Below are 24,215 nucleotides of genomic sequence, written 5' to 3' on the forward strand. Positions count from 1 at the left end.
ATATTGAGTTGAAGTTGTTTCTATTGCTTGATTTTTAATGTGTTTGATCAATATATTAAGATACCTCTTCATTAACTTTTGAAAAATTGTAATAAGGAGTGTTTGGCTTCATCTCAATCTACTTGAGTTAGAGTGTGGGCACTTAGGAATGAGGCTCATGTAGCAAGGCTATAAACTGAATTGATATATTGTTGTTTTAGGGTTAAATCTTAAATAGCATAAAAATCTGGGAAATCTGGAAAGATTCAATGTTTGGCCAATATGTTAACATCAACATTGTTTACGTGAGTCCAAAAAAGTTGCATAAACTCTTCTCCCTTACCCTAGTATTGAGTTAACTCTATTTGTTTGTTTTAGTAAGAATCAACATATCTTACTTGTTTTTGTACCTGCTTATTTAGAAAATCCTTGCGGTTATTCTCGGTTTAAATTACAGAACCTTTGCTAATTAACTAAACATTTATTAAGCTTGTTTTGCTTTCTTAAGTAATTACTGGAGTGTTTAGTTCTCAATCCTTGTGGTTAATTCGATCTTTTACTACTTGCTATGCGACTGTGTATACTTACACAAAAAGGGGTGTTACAATCGTTCAACATCAAGTAACCCCATCGTGGACATCAAAGCACTCAAAACAGAAGCTGAAAGTGGCTTTGTGAAAGCATCGACTAGTTGGGAAGCAGACCAAACCAAAAGCAAGCACTGAAAGCCAGACTGAACTTGATCACAAACAAAGTGACAAGTCAAGTTCTTTTATGTTTTGTACATTCATGAAAGGTAATATGAATAGCTGCAGATTGTTAAAAAAAAAAAAAAAAAGTGAAAACTTAACTTGCAAATCAGCAAGTAAATTAAAAATCTAAATGGGCTTACAAGTAGCAGCTATATCATTGCTATGTATTCAACCTCAAGTGATGAGAGAGATGCAGAAACTTGGGTTGAATATCGAATGTTGGGAAAGCATCCTACCATATACAAAATTAAAAGTTTAAGGACTATTAGAAATTTGTTGGAAAATTGGATTGAATAGTCTTTTTCAAAGGCCAACTATGAAATGTATCATCAACTCCAAATTTTACGTTTTTTAACGATTTGCTTACAAATTACAAATTACCCACTGTTATCTTATCTCTCATTTTCTCTGCTTTTTCCTCTTCCTCTCAACTCTCTCTTTCTCTCTCTCATTCACTTTTCCATTTCTCTACCGATCCTTTTCCTCTCTCTCTGATTTGATTTTTTTTTCACTATCAGATTTTTCAAGGACGTCCACTGCTCTCTCTCTCCCTCTCTCTTTCTTCCATTTTTTCTACACCACATCTCATTCGATTTTTTGTTTTCCTTTAATTTTGGATTTTTTTGTTTTAATTTTGAAGGCATGCACTTTTCTCTCTCCTCTCTTTTCCTTATTTTTTCATTCATCTCCTCTCAATCTTGCTTGACTCCATTGTTGGAGTTTAAAATTCAAAAAACAAAATAACAAATACACAGCACACAGAAAACGGGTCACACCTAAATGAGAGGTAAAAACTCAACAAAGAACACCAAGAACAAAGAGTTCACACAACCCGCACATTAAAAAAAAAACACACAAAAAAAGGCTATCGCTCTCGACGTCTGTCTCTCATCAGAAAAAAAAAATCATAAATGGAGCTTGTTTGGGGAAGAAAATACCCTGGACACGTGGAGGACCCCTATTGGTGCTCCAAGATGACTCATGAGTCATGCCCAGCTCGGACGGCCGAGATCACCACCACTAGCGTTGACAGATGCTAAGTATGAGGGCCGAGGTGAACCTGGCCGAGGTCCGACCTACCGGGAAGCTCGGTGGGGGCCGATGTGAGCTACTGTCAGCGGCGTGATTATCGGATATAACCGTCGGTCCCGAGATTACCAGGTGTAACCGACGGTCCCGAGATTACCGGGTGTAACCGTCGCGAGATTAGCGGGACTACCACCCATAAGTAGAGGACTTCACTCCACGATCAGGTACGATGATTTCTGACCTCGAACTAAATTGAGAATTCGACCTATACTGACTTGATCGTCGGAGTGCTCACCTTTTTGTGCAGGTCCGCCCAAGTATTCCGATCGGTCCGGAGGTCGAGTTCGAGCTGCAATCTGAAATACACTGTTGTGCATATCCTTGCATAAACATTTGGCGCCGTCTGTGGGAACGACAATCTAAGTCATCCCAATCCTTTTAAACCAATACGCGAGCGAAAATGGTTCAACCAGCAAACTCGACCAATACGGCAGATCGAAGGACTCTAGCTGCCAGCGATGCCCACCAGAGGGAGGTCGGAGCAGCAGTGGTAGAGGGGCAAGGTCACGACGGCCTAGCAACAGAACCCCTCCGCAGGTCGGCACGAATCACCGCGCCTGTCCTACCACCTGCGCACCCAAGGACATCCAAGACCACCCGTGGATGAGGTGGGACCTCTAAGAAGGGCGCCCGGGGTCCAGCCCCGGCTCCACCAAGTGAGAACTTTGACGCACTCCAGAGAGAAATGGAGGCAATGCGCACACAAATGCGGTCCATGGAGGAAATGTATAACGAGATGATACTAGCTGCAGGCGCAGGGTCCCGATCTGAAAATCGAATGACGCGCATTGACATACGCGAGCAAAAGGGTTCCCACCTCGGCCCAGTCGAGGAGGAACATCCTGAAGACAACGAGAGCGAGGGACAAACTCGCCAGAGAGGAGACCTTCGTGAACACCTCAACAGAAAGAGAGGCTCATCTCTCCGAAAAGGACAGTCACCATCCCGCTCACACAGGAGCTCCAACCAGCAGGCTGAATCCTCTCATAACCCAGCAACTCCCGCAGGGGTGATCACAAGGGCGGAGTTCGACCAGCTGAGGGGCAAGCTCGACGCTCAGGTGGAGGCCTTAAAGGCCAAATGTGAGCAGAAAGAAGGTTCACTGTACGATGGCGACTTGGGAGAAACGCCCTTCACCTCGGACTTTTGGAAGCACCGATCCCTCCGAAGTTCAAAACTCCTACCGTGAAGCCTTATGATGGGTCGAAGGACCCCAAGGATTATGTTGAGGTCTTTGAAGGCCTCATGGACTTCCAAACGGCATCAGACGCAATCAAATGTCGCGCCTTTCAGATCGCGCTTACTGGCAGCGCGCGATTGTGGTATCGGAGACTGCCAGCCAGGTCGATCTCGACCTACTCTCAGCTGAGAAGGGAGTTCCTCGCCCAGTTCTCTTCTCGGCATTATGACAAAAAGACAGCGACCCATCTCGCCACCATCAGACAGAAGGAGGGTGAGACGCTACGAGAATATGTCACCAGATTCCAGGAGGAGCAGTTGAAGGTCGCACACTGCTCCGATGACTCGGCCATGTGCTATTTTCTCACTGGTCTAGCCGAGGAGGCCCTCACGGTGAAACTTGGAGAGGAGGCCCCGACCACCTTCGCCGAGGTGCTTCAGAAGGCGAAGAAAGTCATCGATGGATAGGAGCTCCTCCGAACCAAAACCGGCCGACCAGAACGAAAGATCGGCCGGGACAGAAGTGGAAAAGATATAGAAAAGGCAGATCCCAAGTCCAAGGACACGGGATCCTTTTCCAGCGGTCGAGCTGAGTATCGGAGGGCGGACAACGGACCTACCAGGAGCCGACCTTACGAACGCTTCACCCCGACCACGATTCCAATTTCCGAGATCCTAACGAACATCGAGGAGTCTGGAATGGAAAAACTATTCAAGCATCCTGAGAAGCTTCGGGGAGCCCCGGAAAGGCGCAGCAAGGACAAGTATTGCCGCTTCCATCGGGAGCACGACCATAACACGTCGGACTGCTGGGAGTTGAAGCGCCAAATTGAGGATCTAATTCAAGATGGCTACTTCAAGAAATTTGTGGGAAAGCCCAGGACCAGCTCGGCAGAGAAAAAGGAAGAGCGGAAGCGTTCGAGGACGCCGCCTCAGCGCACTGACCGACCTGCGGTCATCAATACCATTTTCGGAGGGCCAAGCGGGGGTTAGTCCGGACATAAAAGAAAGGAGCTAGCTCGTGCAGCCAGGCGCGAGGTGTGCATCATCAGGGAGCAGGGGTCGACCTGCCCAATCACCTTCGATAGTACAGACTTAGAGGAGGTCCACCTGCCCCACAATAACGCACTTGTGATCGCTCCCTTGATTGATCATGTGGTGGTCAGGAGGGTGCTGATAGACGGAGGCGCATCTGCTAACATCCTGTCCTTACCGACCTACCTCGCCATGGGTTGGAAGAGGTCGCAATTGACGAAAAGTCCGACACCGCTGGTTGGGTTCTCTGGAGAATCGGTCATCCCAGAGGGTTGCATCGACTTGCCGGTCGCACTTGGGCAGGACCAAACTCAGGTCACCCAAATGGCCGAGTTCGTGGTAATTGACGGTAGATCGGCCTATAACGCCATCTTCGGGAGACCCATCATCCACTAATTTCGGGTCATTCCCTCGACACTTCATCAAATTTTGAAGTATTCCACCCTCAATGGCGTGGGCACGGTCCGAGGAGAACAGACCGCTTCGAGGGAGTGTTATGCCTCCGCACTCAAAGGCTCATCGGTCTGCGCCCTCAAAACTCTCGCCGGTAGGGATGGGACGCTCGAGTTCGAGGCCGACCTGCCGAGGAGGGAGTTTGCCGCACCCACTGAGGAGCTCGAGCTTGTTCCTCTGCTTAGTCCCGAGAAGCAAGTAAGCATAGGAACCAAGCTGGGGGCCACCGACAGAGAGGAGCTAATCCACTTCCTCAGATCCAACTCGGATGTCTTTACGTGGTCCCATGAGGACATGCCTGGCATTGACCCGAAAATTATGACGCATATCCTCAGCATAGATCCGTCATTCCGACCTGTAAAGCAAAAAAGAAGACCTATAAACAAGGAGCGGAGTGATGTAATTGTTGAGGAAGTTAGCAAACGTTTGAAAGCTGAATACATAAGAGAAATTTCGTATCCCGAGTGGCTCTCCAATGTTGTATTAGTTAAAAAATCTAACGGAAAGTGGAGAATGTGCGTAGATTTTACGAACTCAAATAAGGCATGCCCGAAAGATTGCTTCCCACTACCGAGGATTGATCAGCTCGTGGACGCCACAGCCGGGCACGAACTGCTCACCTTCATGGACGCCTACTCTGGGTACAACCAAATCAAGATGCATGTCCCAGATCAAGGTCATACCGCATTCATAACAGACCAAGGTCTGTACTGTTACAAGGTCATGCCTTTCGGGTTAAAGAACGCATGAACGACCTACCAGAGAATAGTGAACAAAATGTTCGCCAAGCAGATCGGCCGGAATATGGAAGTGTATGTGGACGACATGCTCATCAAGAGCAAGCAATCTAAGTCGCATCTCTCCGATCTGACCGAAGCCTTCGAAGTTCTGAGGACATATCAAATGAAGCTCAACCCAGCTAAATGTGCCTTTGGAGTCTCTTCGGGAAAATTCCTTGGCTTCATGGTGAACAACCGGGGAATCGAGGCCAACCCCGAAAAGATTAAAGCTGTGCTCGAGATGGAGGCACCTAAGACGCTGAAGCAGCTTCAGTGCCTCAATGGCAGGATTGCGGCCCTGAACCGGTTTTTTTCAAGATCGATAGATAAGTGCCTTCCTTTCTTCAAAGTCCTACGGAGGAAAGGGCCGTTTGAATGGACAGCGGAGTGCGAGCAAGCATTTCAGCAGTTGAAAAGCTACCTCTGTACCTTTGCTCGCCAAGCCCATGCCGGGGGACAAGCTCCAATTGTACTTAGCAGTGTCTGACAGCGCCGTCAGCTCGGCCCTAATCAGGCAAGAGGAAGCGCGGCAAAACCCGGTCTACTACACAAGCAAGGCTATGACCGAAGCCGAGACCAGATACCCTCAAATGGAAAAGTTGGCTCTTGCTTTAGTCACCTCGGCCCGACGACTTAGACCATACTTCCAAGCCCATACTGTGGTGGTGCTCACTAACTTGCCCCTAAAAAACATCTTCCATAAGCCAGAAGCTTCTGGACGCCTGATGAAGTGGGCAATGGAGCTAAGTGAGTACGACATCCAGTTCGAACCCAGAACTGCGTTGAAAGGACAAGCAGCGGCAGATTTCATAGCCGAGCTCACACCACCTTCCGAGCTGAGCGAGTCCGACCTACCGTGGACAATCTATGTCGACGGATCCTCCAATGAGAAGGGGTGGGGGGCCGGGGTCCTCTTGCTCGGACCAGGAGGCGAGCGATTTGAGTATGCCTTGCGGTTCGACTTCCAGACTTCTAACAACGAGGCTGAGTATGAAGCATTTATTGCCGGCCTGCGAATCGCCAGAGCATTGGGGGCCTCTTGTGTTAAGGTCTTCAGCGACTCCCAGCTGGTTGTGAGCCAGATCAAGGAAGAGTACCAAGCCAAAGACTCCCGAATGGAGAAGTATTTGGGCAAGGTCAGATCGTACCTCACCCAGTTTCGAACTTGCGAAGTAAGCCGGGTTCCCCGAGCAGAAAATTCTAATGCTGACGCCTTGGCCAAGTTAGCATCGGCGTACGAGACCGACCTGGCCAGGTCGGTCCCCGTCGAGATTTTAGATAATCCCTCGATCTCAGAGCCAGATCTGATGGAGATCGGCGCTCCAGAGTCCTCATGGATGGACCCGATTGCGGACTTCATTAGGGGCAACTCACCACAAGACCCCAAAGAGCGCAGAAAGTTGGCAAGGCGAGCAGCTCGATTCGTGGTCCAAGGTGGAGCATTGTACCGACGTGGCTTTTCCCTGCCTCTATTGAGATGTCTAACCCCTGAAGAGGGCCTGTACTTCCTCAGAGAAATCCACGAAGGAGTGTTCGGCAATCACTCATGCGCCCGGTCGCTGTCAGCCAAAGTGATCCGACAAGGATACTATTGGCCGACCCTCAGCCAGGACGCCAAGAAGTTCGTTAGAACTTGCGACAATTGCCAACGCTACGGAACCATAATCCACCAACCTCCCGAGCTGCTCACCCCCATCTCGGCCTCGTGGCCATTCGCGCAGTGGGGGTAGATATCATTGGTCCTTTCCCTTTGGGCAAGGGCCAGACCAAGTTCGCTGTGGTTGCTGTGGATTACTTCACAAAGTGGGCCGAGGCCGAGGCGCTCTCCCACATAACGGAATCGAGAGTCACGTCCTTCGTATGGACAAATATCATATGTTGCTTTGGTATACCGCAGGCCATTGTGACAGACAATGGGAAGCAATTTGACAACGCCAAGTTCAAAGACTTTTGCAGCAAGCTTGGCATAAGTCACCTTAGCTCGTCCCCCGCACATCCGCAAGCAAATGGACAGGTGGAGGCAGTCAACAAGATCATCAAGCGAGGCATCAAACTTAGACTGGACTCCAAGAAAGGCAGGTGGTCCGAGGAGCTACCAGAGGTTCTATGGTCGTACCGGACCACCCAAAGAGAATCGACGGGTGAGACCCCGTTCTTCCTGGCCTTCGGCTCCGAAGCTGTAGTCCCGGTTGAGATCGGCATGCCATCTGACAGAGTAGAGCATTACGAGCCTACGACAAATGAGGAAGAGCTGCTCCTCAACCTCGACTTGTTGGAAGAAAGAAGAGCAATGGCCCAGCTACGCCTGGCGGAATATCAGGGCAGAATGGCCAGACATTACAACGCCCGCGTTCGACCTCGGACCTTTCAGGTCGGACATCTGGTCTTAAGGAGGGTCCAAACCCATGTGGGTGCCCTTGATCCGACCTGGGAGGGCCCGTTTGAGGTCAAGGGCATAGTCCGACCTGGGACGTACGTATTGGCCGATCTGAAAGGAGACGTCCTCGCGCACCCGTGGAACGCGGAGCACCTGAAGCGTTATTATCCTTGAAATGCCAAAAGGGTTTTCAATGGATCTGTAAAAACTGTTTCAAAAGAATTATGATCGGAATAAATGTGATGATTTAATTTCATGATTCCGAGTTCGACCAGAAATTAAATGGGGGCCACGGACTCCCACGCGATCACATTCCAGCAGTCAGTTAAAATTCAATCCTCCAAAACCTAAGGGTACGAGGTGCGATGCCAAAACCACTGATGAACTTAAAATTCAAACCTTCAAGGTAAAGGGACGATGTCAAAAGTTCAAAATGATCCAGCCTCTGAACCTGAGGGTACGATGTACGATATGAAGAACAGCTACGGACTTAGGATTTTAGCCTTTTAACGTTTTTAAGTTAAGGGTGCGATGTTAAAAAATCCAGAGTTGGTGCAATGCATTGAATGCTAGACAGAGATTCAAATTCAAACTTTCAAATTATTTTAATTGAAGGCGCGACCTCAAAAGTAAGAGGTGCGAGGTGACATTGGCTGCAGTTCAAAGAAAAAGCAAAGAAAGGAAAGATGTTGCCCACAACAAAGTAAAAACAAATGGGAGCTTCTTTATTGAATGGAGAGCAGAGCCAAGGCTTGTAGACCTTGCAGCTCTGCCCTGACACTTACAAACAAAAAACAAAAGAGAAGAGAAGAAAGATAGCGAAAAGCCTCTTGAAGAGTGGTCGCCTAAGAGCCTGCTTGAAGAGCGCCCTCTTGAGTGTTGCCGACCTGATCCTCTTCGAGGTCGGAGTAGTCGGAGTCCAGATCTCTGACGTACTTATCCACCAACGCTTGGGCGCCAGGGGAGCCGCTAGGCCCAGACGCCCACTGCTCAGCATACCTCTTCTTCAGACCACCGAGATCGATCTGAAGGTCAGGCATGTCGGAAGCAATGCCCTTCATGAGAAACTTGAAGCCCGCGTCAGAGAAGTCTTTGGCAAATCCATCGAAGTCAGGATGTTGCCTAAACGATTCCTCCAATAGGGCTCCATTGCTGAGACGCTCCTTCACCGTCTCCAGCTCGGCAGTCGCATGCTTCAGCTCTTCCTCCTTCGCTTCAAGCGCCTGGAGCATGTCGTCCTTCTCCTTGAGGAGTTGGAACTTCTCCTTCTCCAAGCCCTTGGTGATAGCATGGGCAGCTCGGAGCTGGACCTTGCGTCTGTCTTCTTCCTTCTTCAGCAGCTCGGCCTTGGTCTCCACCTCGGCCTTCAAAATTTCCACCTCAGAGTGAGCCTTCAGCAGCTCACCCTTCATGGTGGAGGAAGCAGCCTCTAAGGCAGCAGAGAACTCCTCTTTCTCCCTCGCTGCCAGAACTTCCCTCCCATCCAGCTCGGCCTTCACGGCCAGAGCCGATTGAATGGAAGCAACGAACGCCTGAGAAAAGGTACAAATAAGAAGTTAGACCGAGCTACCTGTTAGGTAAATTGAGCAAAAACACCAATCTTACCTCAGCGGCGTAGTCGATGGTCCTCTGCAGAACGGACCCTGGGTCACTTACAAATTTGGACGCCCTCCTTAGGCAGCGGTCCAAACTTGCGGCCGAGATGCGGGACACCTGGTCCCTCACCCCAGAACTTGACGGCTCAACTCTGAACCGTGCCGTCACATCGGACGTCCCGCCCATCCTGGCCTCAGGATCGTCCACCCGATCTGCGAAGCTCGCAGGCAAGACCCCACGAGCTCCGACCTCCAAGGGGGAGGTGGTCTTCTTCTTCCTCCTCCTTCGCTTCAGAGGGACTTCCTCCCTCACCTCCTCGCCCAAGGGCGAGACGTCCACCGTCTCGGTCTGATCCCTGGGGCGCTTCTCCCTCGAAGGACCCCCAGAAGACTCCAGCTCGATCACTGGGGCTGGATCTTCCGAGGCTGGCCCTACCACAGCAGGGGTGGCAGGTTTCGAACTCTGGGCGGCCTCAAGAGCATGGGCTCGGCCCTTGGACTTGCGCTTCACGTTGCTTGCAAATCCGCAAACCATGGCTGCAAAATAAAAACAGGGGTCAACACAAGGTTAGAGGAAAAAAGGGGGAAGCAAGCTCGGCATACCAAGTTCGGAGTTCGGCCTTGAGGATTCAATGAGACGAACTACGGGGTTGTAATCTAGCAGCCCGGACTCAAGCAGCAGCTTGTCGGTCACCAAGGTTCCGACCTTCCTACCCCTCGAAAAACGCTCCTTGTAATATTTCAGCGTGTCGAAGGAGGCTTGCGTAAGCTCGGGGACTGGTCGGATTGAAACTGCACAAAGACAAAATTTGAGTCAGACCTGAATAACAAGAAAGAAAGTTATCACAAGAAGTAAGAACTACTCCGTACCTAGGTTTCCAAACCTAGTGGGAACGTCAAAGAAGGAACGACCTGACTCGTCCTTTGCAAGCCATTCCCCGGAAGCGTAGAACCACTTCCTCACCCATCCCTTGATGGAGGTCGGCCCCTTAACTATACTGCCTGCGCCTTTCCTTGCGCACATATAGAACCGACCAGGCTTCTTAGCTATCCTTTTCGCTTCGAAGCACGCGAGGAGCTGGTCTACGTCTAACAGCTCGGCCTCTTCACTATCCCGAGCTCGTAGCCAAAAAAGGATGGCCAAAGCGAAAATGACACCCCACCCATTGGGGGCCACTTGAGCCGGAGCCAGCCCAGTTCGGAAAAGAAACTCTTGGACGAAAGGGTGAAGGGGAAGTCTGAGGCCGTACTCAAACATTTTAAAGTAGAGAGTGACCCATCCCTCTGGAGGATTGTCAGCTCTCTCCCCCTCCTCCGGAATCCTAAGGAGGATGTTCTCAGGGATAGCGAACCCCCTACGAAGGGATCCGAGGTAGTGCTCAGGTATCCTAGAAGGGTATTCCAAACCCTGACCCGAGGTGGAGACATCACTATCCTCCCCGTCATTGGAGAACCTAAAGTTTTCTATCTCCTCGAGCTCGGACTCTAACCTGCGAGCTAAATCCTCATCGGATCCTAAGTTGCTGCTAAAAGAGGACGACATGGCAACTACGTTCGAAAGAGAAAGTGAGGGAAGAGACCGACCTACCAAGGGTTCGAGCTACCTTCAGATCGAACTCCAAGAATTCAGGGAACGTAAGGTATGACCTGAAGGATTGGGGGTATTTATAGCTCGTCGGAAAAATTTCCCCACCGTACATGTGTAATCAACGAGCGGCTAGGATCCTTCCTAAAATCCGAAGCATCGGAATATTTGAATATTCTGACGATAAATCTACCGCAACGGTTATATTTTCCCACGAATAGGAAGTCGCCACGCGTCCAAAGCAAGTCGAATGAACTTCTCTGCCAGGTCGAGATCGGACCAGACAGAGAGGGGGCCAATGTTTGGGGAAGAGAATACCCTGGACACGTGGAGGACCCCTATTGGTGCTCCAAGATGACTCATGAGTCATGCCCAGCTCGGACGGCCGAGATCACCACCACTAGCGTTGACAGATGCTAAGTATGAGGGCCGAGGTGAACCTGGCCGAGGTCCGACCTACCGGGAAGCTCGGTGGGGGCCGATGTGAGCTACTGTCAGCGGCGTGATTATCGGGTATAACCGTCGGTCCCGAGATTACCGGGTGTAACCGACGGTCCCGAGATTACCGGGTGTAACCGTCGCGAGATTAGCGGGACTACCACCCATAAGTAGAGGACTTCACTCCACGATCAGGTACGATGATTTCTGACCTCAAACTAAACTGGGAATCCGACCTATACTGACTTGATCGTCAGAGTGCTCACCTTTTTGTGCAGGTCCGCCTAAGTATTCTGATCGGTCCGGAGGCCGAGTTCGAGCTGCAATCTAAAATACACTGTTGTGCATATCCTTGCATAAACAGAGCTTGTTGCTTGTTTTTTCAGAGAAGGTGAAAAAAAAAGAATAGGAATGGGAAAAGGCGGCTTAGGAGTGATAGCCTTTTTTGGTGTCCTTAGAGAATGATTTTTTTTATGGTGGGTAAATAAGAGAGAGAAAGTTGGTTAACTTTGTAACGATATGAGAGAGGAAAGAGGAGAGAGAGGGGGAGAAAGTAATAAATTCGAGAAAAAATGAGGAGGGTAAATACGTATTTTCACACAAAATTGATGTCAGCAAATGTTTATAAAATATAAAAATGAGGAAAAGGGCCACATTTCATAATGGACCATTTAGCTCGATTGCTGTTAAATTAAACTTAAACACGCAAGAATTTTTGTATATTATAAACTTTTTAAAACCAAACTAAACATTTACGAACTTTAAAAGTCAATCAAAGTTTTAATTCAACTATTTTCTTTTCTTACTTTGAGTTTAATTTTTGAATTTTTATTCACTTATATTCATTTCAAGTCTTTTTTTATGGTCTTTCATTTTTCACTTTAATTTTTAGATTTTTCAATAAATTTTACATCTGAACCCACAGTTTTGTTACTCAAAATCTCAATTTCATCTTACTCGACATTATTTTATATATATACATAGAAATTTTGCCAACCGATAATTGACATCATTCCCGCTCATAGAGATAAGTAATTCTATATGAAACCGACCTACTAGTTTACGTAAATAACCCATCAAAGACTCCGAATCTCTCCAACTCTAATCCTCTTTTGCCACCCTATACATAAAAAAAAAGGGTAGAACATTCAACTTTTTCCTTTTCCTATAATGTAAAGAGAATAATTGAGAGGCAGGTGAAGAAAAGATACAGCTACAAAAAAAGTAGATTAATTAGCTTAATCCACACACACAAACCAAATAACAAGTCTCTAAGATGCTCCACTTGTTTCCATCTCTCACATTAACTGCTCCCTTCTTCTTCAATACAACTAGAATCTTCCCTTTCTTAAAGCCCTGTTCATACTTCCTTTTTTGTCAAAAATATCACAAAAAGAATAAAACTTAATACCCACATAAAGAAAAAAGAAAAAAAGCCATTGATGTTTCTTGAGGTTTCTCAGAAATTGTAGTGGTTTAAATACCAGATATCTCCTTCTTCTTCTCTTGCATAATTCAAGCCTTGTGTTGGTGAAGATGAGTGATCCAAAATATGGCTATCCTTACCCACCTCCTCAAGGTAAATTTTCCACACCAATCTTCACTAATCTGTTTTCGAATTCGAAATTTAGTGAATTCGAAATTTCGATCGGTAACAAAGAAGATTACCGATCATGTCTTTACTGTCGAACTATGCTTTCCAGTTGTTTGTTGCGGTGAAATGTTTTGAGTGTTGTGATACTTATTTTGGCAGGAGGTTATTATCAAGGGCCGCCAGTGATGGCGCCACCGCAATACGCGGTGCCACCACCGAAAAGGCAGCCAGGCTTCTTGGAGGGATGGTATGCCAAAGCAACTCTCGGTCTCGATTTCGGTTTCGATTTTGGTTTTGTTTTGACAGAGGTTGGGTTTTGTTTGGTTGTTGTTGTTGCAGCCTTGCTGCTCTGTGCTGCTGCTGTCTCCTTGATGAGTGCTGCTGTGACCCTTCCATCATATTTCTTGCTTGATGTCAATCAAAGCTTTGCCCATTCTGATTCAAAGACTTCTCGTTTCTTTGGGGGTGATTTGTTTTTGGTGTCAAGTTTGAATGAAGATTTGATTGCTGTGTAGGAACAAGGCTTTTGTTTTGTTGCAAGTACAGGTGGTTTTTTTTTTTTACAACATATTAGAGGGGTTTCGAACTCACGACCTCTTGATTGGAGGTATATATTAATTACCGCTGAGTTATGTTTACTTTGGCATAGGTATAGGTAGGTTATAAATTTAGTTCTTAAACTTTGACTGACGTTTTCATGTAGTATCTATATGTTGTTAATTACAGTCGATTAATGTCGATATAGTATGTTGATTTGCAACTCAGGTATGTTAGATAAAATGATAATTATTAGTCGTGCAAAAATTAGAATAATGCATTAAGTCTAAGTTTCAAATGTTATTTTGAGACGTGTCCTTTAGATAGAAGTTATGATCTCTTTGCTACCTCAAATTTTGTGGCAATTTTAAAATCACGACAGATTTCAAATAAATTCCTTTGTTTGGTATTGGATTTCAAATCTTGTTTTCATGTAAAAAAAAATCGGATCAAAATGGTTGGATTTTGTAGAATTTCAAAGTAAATTACTATTTAACCTCGTCGTATAATAATTTCTAATTAATAAATTTAGATTAAAAACTTAAATCACTAGATTTTTTATTAATTTTTTTCCTTTTCTGCACTCATCCAAAGAAATTTAATTTAATTCATCTAAAATTATTCTGATTCCAAACCAGATAAAAAATTAAAATCATTTCTCGAATTTCAAATCACGAAATTTAAAATAATTTCTTGAATTTTCTTGACGCTAAACGGAGGGTTAAGAGAATAAAGTTTTGGAGCGTTGAGTTGAAAAACTTTATTTCAAATCACGAAATTTAAAATCATTTCTCGGAGGGTAAATATTACGCTGTATATATGAACTATGTAGTACTGACAAACAGATTACAACGTAACTGGCTACAAATGATATAAATTTGAACAACTTGATGAACACTAAAACTTGATAAAATAGTCGAGGCACGCTTCAATAGCGCTGACCTGAAGACAATTATTCGCTCTGCATAAGTTGCTAGCAGACTACAGCAATCGTCTCAGTAGGATACAACGACTAACTCCGATAGAACTGCAACCTCGAACTACTCAAATCTAGCAAAACTCCTAGACACTTGCTATCAACACAAACAAGAACAAGAGCTCAAAAAGAAGAGAGAATTCTTGTGAGAGGAGGAGAATACTCAATTGAGGTATGCTTGGATAAGAAATCCACAACTATATATAGTTGTACAAACAAGTAACATCTCACTCAAAATTAAACACATATGTAACTTTTTTACATATGTTACATATGTAACTTTAACACATGTATTTGTAACTTTAACAAAATAATAAAATAACTTAAAATTTAATAAACTAAATAAGCAAAATATTATAAGAATAATATTCACAACGTATATGTGAATAATTTATTCTAAGTTTCACTTTCTTTCACACTTTAAAAAACCAACAATCCCCCACATGAGAGAAAGTAAGAAAGACAAAACACGACCAAGACGTTGAGAGCGAGCAGATAAGTTATGCATCAGGAGAGGTGTCTTTTGGACTTGAACCTTCCTTAGTGAATATTTATCAAATTTATCTAAGAAATAGTGAGAACTAGCTCTAGAATTATCCTTCTTATGATAAATTGAGACAACAAATATTACACATAACTTATCTTGTATCTTTGAGTTCTATACAGTTGTGGCCATTTTGGTCCTGGACAAGATCCTGAATTCATGAGAGCTTTAGAGAACATAAGCCATTTGAAAAGTTCTCATAGAACCGACCCAATTTTACTCTCACATAGGTGATATTGATTAAGAGTATTCTGCCACTACCCCTCTTGTAATCAAGATATCAATATGACCTAAACATCAACAGATCACACACATAACATCATACAAATGAGAAGAAACTATAAGTTTCTTAGTGTGTCAACTATGAATTATCTAGCTAGTTTGCCTATTGAGCCTAGATCTTGGGATCTCCAGTCAACTAGGTTAGGTTACCACCAGATATTTCATTTCATAGGCTTTAGTCCCATTTCCCTCGACGTATATGCAACTTTCTCTCGAGACAATCCTTTCGTCAAAGGATCTGCAACATTCTCTTTTGATTTTACGTAATCAATGAAAATTATTCCATTAGAAAACAATTGCCTGATAGAATTATGTCTACGTCTTATGTGTCGTGACTTCCCATTGTAGACATTATTCTTAGCTCTGATTGAGGCTGTTAAGCTGTCACAATAAATACGTATGGCACTTACAGGCTTCGACCACAATGAAATATCTTCAAGAAAATTTCGAAATCATTCTGCTTCTTCTCTAGCTTTATCAAAAACTATAAACTCTGATTCCATAGTAGACCGTGCTATACACGTCTGTTTTGAAGATTTTCATGACGCAGCTGCTCCATTTAAGGTAAATATATACCCACTGGTTGACTTAGTCTCCATGCTATCAGAGATCCAGTTAGCATCACTAAATCCTTCAAGTACAGATGGATATTTGGTATAATGCAATCCATAGTCAAAAGTGTACTTCTAAAACTCTGACTAGAACATTCCAATGATCATGCCCAGATTGCTAGTGTATCTTCTCAATCTTCATACTGAATAAGCAATATCAGGTCTTGTACAATTCATTATGTACATTAAACTACCCACAACTCTAGAGTATTCTAGAGAAAATACACTTTCACCATTATTCTTTTTCAACTTACAATTTGGATCAAATGGGGTAATTACTGGCTTACTCTCAAAATGACCAAATTTTCTCCACACTTTCTCTATGTAATGAGATTGAGAAAGTCTATATCCATTTGGATTTCTTGTTATTTTGATTCCAAGGATAACATCAGCAAGACCAAGGTCTTTCATATCGAAGTTGGAATTCAACATCCTTTTAGTGGAATTAATGACACTTCTAGTTGTGTTCATTATCAACATATCATCCACATATAAACAAACAATGACGCAATCTTTATCTATGGTTTTAACATACACACATTTGTCATACTCATTTATCTTAAATCCATTAGATAACATAGTGTGATCAAACTTCTCATGTCATTGTTTGGGTGCTTGTTTCAACCCATGTAGAGACTTGACAAGTTTACAAACCTTATTTTCAAGTCTTTTTACAATAAACCCTTCAGGTTGTTCCATACACATTTCTTCATCTAAATCTTCATTTAAAAATGCAGTTTTTACATCCATTTGGTGTATTTCCAACTTTTGTAAAGTTGCTATAGCAATTAACATCCTTATAGATGTAATCCTCGTCACTGGAGAATAGATATCAAAGAAATCTAACCCTTCTTTCTGACAATAGTTGTTAGCTACTAAACGGGTTTTGTATTTATCAATAGTGCCATCAGCTTTTAGCTTTCTTTTGAAAATTCATTTACTTCCAATTGGTTTACTTCCAGGAGGTAAATCAACCAATACCCAGGTATTGTTATGTAAAATAGATTCTATCTCACTATTGATTGCTTTTCTCCAATAAGGTTCATCTGGAGATGACACAACTTTTTGAAAATTTTAAGGCTCCTTATCTATCATATAAGTTATGAAATCAGGTACAAAGGAAGTAACTTTCTTAGCTCTTTTGCTTCTTCTAGGTTCTATCTCAGTTTCCTGATTGTTTTGACCTTTCGAAGAGCTAGTCTCATAATTCCTTTTGGTACTATTACCTTTCGGTCTTTCTTCCTTAAAAGGAAATATATCCTCACATAATTCAGCTTCAATAGATTTCATGACAGTATTATGATTAATATCATGTATTTCTGATTTAATCACCAAGAATCTATAAGCAGCACTATGCATAGCATAGCCTATAAAGACACAATCAATTGGCTTAGGTCCAAGTTTTGTCCTTTTTGGTAAAGGAACTTGTACCTTTGCCAAATACCCCCACACTTTGAGTATTTTATATGAGGGTAACTTCTTTTTCCACACTTCATAAGGTGATTTATTAGTCTCCTTATGTGGAATTTTATTTAAGATAAAATTTGCTGTATGCAAAGCATCCCCCCACAAATTATGGAGTAAACTTGAACTATTTAACATGCAATTAACCATGTCCTTTTATGTTCGGTTATTTCTTTCAGCTACACCATTTTATTGTGGTGTATCAGGTGACGTAGTTTGATGGATTATACCATTAATTTCACAAAATTTAGAAAGTGATGATGATTCATATTCACCACCTCTATTTGATCTAAGCACTTTTATTTTCCTCTCAAGCTGATTTTCAACTTCTGCCTTATATGTTTTGAAAACATCTAAGGTTTCATCTTTACCATGTAATAAATATACATAACAATATTTACTACAATCATCAATGAATGTGACAAAGTATCTCTTACCACCTCTTGTGGGAGTATTTTTTAAGTCACATACATCACTGTGGATTAAATCAAGTAATTCATTACTTGTTTCTATAGATGAAAATGACTTTTTAGAAAACTTTGATTCAACACAAACTTCACATTTGTGTCTATTATCAATGTTGATATTAGGCAATAGTCTTAAACTTACCATTCTCTGTAACAAATGATAGTTGACATGCCTCAGCCTAGAATGCATACATCACACAACTCAACAATATAAACAGAAGAGTTATTATTATTATTCTTGGCACTTGTGCTAGTACATTCAATTTAAACATGTCATCATTTAGATAGTCTTTTCCCACATACATACCTCCCTTAGTCAGTATAAACTTATCTGACTTAAATACAAGTTTCAACCCATTTTTGTTTAGTAGGGTTCCCGACATAAGATTCTTTCGAATCTCTAGCACATACCACACATCAGTGAGGGTAAGTATCTTTCCAGAAGTCCATTTCAGCAAGACTTTTCCTCTGCCTTCCACTGAGGCTGTTGAAGCATTTCCCATGTAGAGTTTATCACTCTCATCTAACTTCTCATAAGTGGTGAACAGTGATTTGTCCCCACAGACGTGCCTAGTAGCACCAGTATCAATCCACCAGCCTTTGGTGTCAGAGGCCATATTTACCTCAGAGATGACAGCAATTAAATTGTCATCTTCCATAGTGTTGGCCTGGTTGTTGGAGCTTTGTCCATTCTTGTGTCTAGAGTTTGCATCTATACGACCACTCTTGCCACAAACCCAACAGATTGCACGAATGCGCTTGTTAGCATCATTCCTTGGCCCAAGATTCACATTCTTTGTCTTGAATTGATTCTTGCTCGGATGACGCCTTGAAGCTTCAGCAATATAGGCATTAGCTTCAACTTTACGTGGCTCTTTGTCTTCTTTTCTGTTGTCCTCTTCAATGCGAAGTTTCACAGTAATATTCTCCATGGACAACTCCTTTCGCTTGTGTTTGAGATAACATTTGAATTCTCTCCAAGCAGGAGGCAACTTCTCAATCACAGCAGCAACTTGGAATGGTTCATTAATAATCAATCCTTCACTTTGCAAATCACTGATGATAATTTGCAATTCTTCCAACTGGTTGACTACCAACTTGGTATCAACCATTTTATAATCTAAGAATTTTCCAACAAGGAATTTCTTAGTATCAACATCTTCCAACTTATACTTCTTGTCTAATGCCTTCCACAATTGCCTTGAAGTATCAAAGGCATTGCAGTAGACATTATACAAGTTATCATCCAGGCAACTCAGGATGTAGTTGCGACATAGAAAGTCTGAATGTAACCATGCTTGCTTGACATTTAAGACGTGAGCAAAATAAACCATTCATTTGTTTTCATAAATAAATAGTATCTTACATGTGGATTGTGAAAATGCATCAAAGATGGTATCTGATTTGATTGTCATATAATACACATTAAGACATGGACAACATACATGATTTGAAGATGCAATTGTCTTTTCTTCTACTTCTAAACAAATTCGAGCGAGCGTATAGCATAGGCAGGCAATGGAGATCAATGGAGAAGCCTCAAAATCACCCATTTGATGCTTCTTTCCGTGTATACCCCTCCAAAAGTTCTAAAAACCTTATACGCACAAAATCTTTATCATGTCTTGAAAATATGGAAAATAAGAGAAAGTGATGCTAAACTCAGACAAAAAATAATTGATTAAGTAGACTGTGTTACTAAAGAAATCCACCCAATTAATACACCTGGAGGAATGGATTCCCTAAGCCTAAACCAGTTTCAACATACTTTCAAAAAATGCATTATCCTATCATTTTCAATTTTTGTCTATTTTGTAATTTTAAAGTGATTATATTGATCCCGTTGCTTTTAAAAAGTGGCAATTTCGTAACAGTACTATATTCAATAAGTTTTTTTGAAATATTGTCATAATTTTGTATTAAAAAAGTGACAATTTTGATCCATTTATTTATTTTTTAATATTATTTTTTTAAGTCGATTGAATCTCCATCTGCCATGGGAGTCCTTTGTTCCCTATTTATATTGAAATTTTATGCCATGAATATTGTGAATACTCGAGATGAAAGAACTTACGATTGTCTCGTAACATATATTAACAAGCCTCACCATTTAAGCGTTCTAGATCATAATTTAATATTAAGAAAGAGTTATTACCATCATGTGTAACACATATTTATGTTCCCAATTTCTCTCTACTTAGGGTATATGGAATGAGTAATTCAAGTTGAAATTGTTTGGTTTATTTTTACTTTCTTTTTTCAAATTATACACAGTATAAATTAATTTAAATAAATAGTATTAAAATTATTGTAGATAGTAATATTCTTTAGCTATTTCAGTTTAAATTTCATTTTCCTCCCTAAATAGGTTTATTGTTACATTTGAGTTATTCAACTATAAAAAAAAATATATTTTAGTCTCTAAACTTTTGAAATTAATAATTCTAGTGGTTGATGCAATTTTTGGGGAATCCGGGCTGAGTCGAAGCTTGGGGTCGATCGAATCGAGCTACCAAGTGAATCGACTGTCAAGTGATTGAATGAGGATTAATCCATAGGTTGGAAGAGCTTAGATCTACAACGATAGAGAAAATAAGAGAATAAACACCGGAGGGAAGCTGGTTAGATCGGGAGTCGGTGAACCAGATCGACCACCAAGTGATCAAGGAGATGTTGGGTCTAGCTAGGAGAAGCCGAGAACCGATAAATTGTGAATAGGGGAAAGACGATATCTTGTTATTTGGAAGACTGAGAGAGTTTATAGCCTTCACAAGATCTTGTCTTTGGAAGTTGAGGCGAACGTAACCTAAGAGAAGGTGAGTGGATGCCAGCATGGTTCTAACCTACCATACTCCGATGCTTAAGTCGGTATACGAGTTTAAGAAGAGAGAAATAAATAGTGGCTTGAGAGAAAATGACGTACCTTAAAAGATCATGAGTTATCTATTTGTAGGAGATATGACAGTGTGAACGAGTTCTTGAAAAGTCATATTTTGCATTATATTCCGTCCTATAATAGAATCGATGGATGCGCCAAAGAGAGGCCCGCGCTATGACAAAACTAGAGCGCACCACATAGGTACGGGCTTAAAAAAGTGCCCAGGGATACCTTGGCGGCCAAACGGGCCCACCACCCTTGTGGCGGTGGGCCGCGCAAGACCCACCCAGCCCCTTATTGTGCGGCTGTGGAGATTGTTCCCGCACAACCAGCCGCACAATGTGCAACCCGCTTTGGGTAATCAGTTGGGCCATTTTGGGCCCAAATTTATTTAATTTTCTGGGCTTTTAGTCTGCCCAACGTTGACCCTAATACTAATCTCTATGCTTGTTTGTGTTTTTAACAAATGAATAACACCCTTTCTTTTTGCGGAAATGAATATTTCCCGGTCCTTTCCCATACGAATTTACCGAATTGACCTTCCCATCGCCGCAGTGTTCCGGACGCGTCCCTCCACGTCATCCCACGTGGGACCCACACCAACATGAAACGTAAATGCTCGTCACATTCACCCCAAATTCAAATGCAACTTGTCTAATCACCAATTCCACCATCCAACGCCTTACAATTCGCCACGTGCGAACAACTCCCTAGATCTGCCGTCCATTCCAGCTCATTCGGTCAGTCCACCGGGCAGCAAGCCACAGCGTGTGAACCGCAAGATCAGTAGGCGAAGCATCATCCACGGTCACTGTTCTGCCCGAAATTTTCACGGGTAGATCTGGTCGCCTTTAAGAACACCCCCAACCCTCGTCATTGTTCGTCGCGCGCAGAAATTAGGGCGAAAGCGTTTTTTCGCAAACCCTAATTTCCGTTTCCTTATAGAAATTTCATTTTTTGTTTTGTTTTGAAATTTTCTTTTTTGTGGGTTCGCGCGGAGAAGAGGAAGCCACTGGAGTTTAATTTTCCCGCCTTCTGTTCTTCTTCTTCTTCTCTTGTTGAATTATTTGTTCTGCTGTGGGAATTAATTCTGGCCGGAGCTTCACCGGAACTCTGTTAGGGACGTTGTTGGGGGTGTTGGTAGGTGTTTCATGGCATCGGCTGTTCTAGCGAATCGAAACAACGAACCCAGTTGGCCGGCGAGCAAACGCAACGGCGGTGGAGGAGGAGAGTTTATGGCAAGAGTTCCGTTCTCGAACCCTAAATCTAAACCTAATTTGAAAAAGAGGCAAATTAATGGGGAAATTAACAACTTTCAGATGGGTGAACTGGCGAACGTATCAACTCTGTCTCCCTCGGATGACGCGTCTTTCATCGATCGTCAACGTGGATCTTCGAACACTGGCGAGTACAACCAATATGTGAGTTTCAGTGTGGCTTCGTGTTCTGGGAAGGATTTGGTTGAGCTCAAGAGACGGTTAGTGGCCGAGCTTGAGCAAGTGAGGCGAATCAAGAATCGCATTGAATCTGGTGGCATTGGTCTTGGCCGTAATCATCATTTGAAGAAATCTTCCAAGACGAAGGGGATTAAGCGGGCTCGGCCGCAGCTGCAGCCGCCTACTTTTGGAACCTTGGATTCGTCGGACGTTGGAAATCTAATGAAGACGTGCTCTCAAATATTGAACAAGTTGATGAAGCAGAAGTTCGGGATGATCTTCAACAAGCCGGTGGATGTGATTGGGCTGGGTCTCCATGACTACTATGATATTGTTAAGCATCCTATGGATTTAGGGACTGTGAAATCTAAATTGGCAAAGAATTCTTATGAATCACCCCTGGATTTTGCCGATGATGTTAGGTTAACATTTAACAATGCCATGATTTACAATCCCAAGGGTCATGATATCCACATCCTGGCCGAGCAGTGGTTGGGGAAATTTGAGGAATTGTTCCGCCCTGTTAGTGAGAAGTTGGATGGACTGAAGCAGCAGCCAGATCTGTTTGAAGAAGAATTGCAAGCCAGTTCTTGGAATGATATAGAGATGGAGAAGAAGCAGGATAGTAAGGAGAACTTCAACTCAAATGGGGACAACAAATCAGAAGAAGTAAGAGTGCCATCAAGCTCATCGAAGCCACCTTCGATACAGTCACCAGTTAGAACCCCGTCACCGGTGCGGGCCCCTCTGGTAAAGCCTGTGAGGCAGCCGAAGCCGAAGGCAAAGGATCCCAACAAACGGGAGATGAGTTTGGAGGAGAAACACAGATTGGGAGTTGGATTGCAGGGTTTGCCTCCTGAGAAAATGGATCAGGTCATACAGATTGTGAAGAGGAGGAGCGGACAATTGAGGCAGGATGGGGATGAAATTGAGCTCGACATTGAGGCAGTAGATACCGAGACCCTCTGGGAACTGGACCGGCTGGTGACCAATTGGAAGAAAATGATGAGCAAGGTCAAGCGGCAACCTTTCTTCAATAACAATGCAAATGCCGATTCGAGTAAAGCGAATGAGGTAAATAGCGATCCACAACAATACATAGTCCTTGCTAATGGGTACACTTTATTTGCTTTCATTTTGCCATATTGCTGGTTTAGCTGATGGGATTTTCTCTGTTTTTCTGTTATTTTTGGTAGACATCATCTGCAAATGAGATAAATGAGGTTAAAACAGAGGCGAAGAAGGCAAGAAAAGGGGACGTGGGTGAGGAAGATGTGGACATTGGGGATGAGATGATGCCAATGGGTGGTTTCCCTCCCGTAGTAATTGACAGAGACGCAGCTGCTCATGCTAGTAGTAGTTCTGAAAGCTCAAGTAGTTCTGGGAGTGATGATTCTTCCTCGTCCAGTGGTATGACTATTATCAAGTTTGTGATCCTGAGTCATAGAGAAAATCTTCTTCTGTCATTCTCAATTGTTTTCAATTCTCTTGTAGGTTCAGATTCAGAAGGGAGCTCTTCCGACAGTGATTCAGATGGCGATGGCCAATCATAGGTGTGGGCATTTTCATTGGATAGAAACTACTCAAACGTGGAGCTAACAGCTTTCTGAACAGGGGCCTTCAGTTAAACTAAATTCTGAGGTATGATGAAGAACCAGCTTTTCCAGCTTTTTCTTGTTGCCTTTCATTGTTTATTCTTCATCATGTCTGAGGAAAAGCGAATGTGGGTTCATCACGATCTTAATTTTCCTGGGTAATGACTTTCAGACGTGAATTGTGGCTGCTGATGAAAAAGAGAGGATTTTGGAACTTTGGACCTTTTCACTTTGCGTGTCATTCCTTGATCGAGGAAGGAGCTTTCATGTGAGAAAAGGATAGTAGAACAAAGGAAAAGAAATTGTAGATATCACGAGCTTAGATGGAGAGAGATTCTGTGGAAGGAAACCAGTTTTCTTTTTTGTTTGTTTTTTTTTCCTCTTTTTCTTAGAAGGTTTCTTGTACATAAACAAACACATTTGTTGATTTCCCAGATTGTATATATCTCCTGTTTTTTGAGGTGAACTGGAATTTTTTGTGTTTATACAAAGGAAGGAAACACAAGAAGATATGTTTCTCTACTGGTCAGTCAAAACATGTAATTTAAGGAATGATTTTATAGGTTTTTG

The 24,215-nt window shown here is 43.2% G+C and overlaps 1 protein-coding gene across 2 annotated transcripts; it reads left to right on the forward strand.

Moving 5' to 3' along the window:
• The first annotated feature begins 21,484 nt into the window (after positions 1-21,484).
• LOC111008367 (transcription factor GTE7) lies at positions 21,485-24,167 on the forward strand. Of its 2 annotated transcripts, none has more exons than XM_022281037.2 (4): positions 21,485-23,124; positions 23,247-23,460; positions 23,551-23,691; positions 23,818-24,167. In XM_022281037.2, exons 1-3 carry the CDS (start codon positions 21,766-21,768, stop codon positions 23,601-23,603), a joined length of 1,626 nt encoding a protein of 541 aa, XP_022136729.1. In that variant the 5' UTR covers positions 21,485-21,765; the 3' UTR covers positions 23,604-23,691; positions 23,818-24,167. The 2 variants fall into 2 exon arrangements, with proteins under 2 accessions (XP_022136729.1, XP_022136728.1); XM_022281036.2 differs by having other exon boundaries at positions 21,486-23,124; positions 23,545-23,691.
• The last annotated feature ends 48 nt before the right edge of the window (positions 24,168-24,215 follow it).

The sequence above is a fragment of the Momordica charantia genome, assembly GCF_013281855.1.
Source record: "Momordica charantia cultivar OHB3-1 chromosome 4 unlocalized genomic scaffold, Mcharantia_2.0 BLBB01000004.1, whole genome shotgun sequence".
Taxonomy (NCBI): domain Eukaryota; kingdom Viridiplantae; phylum Streptophyta; class Magnoliopsida; order Cucurbitales; family Cucurbitaceae; genus Momordica; species Momordica charantia.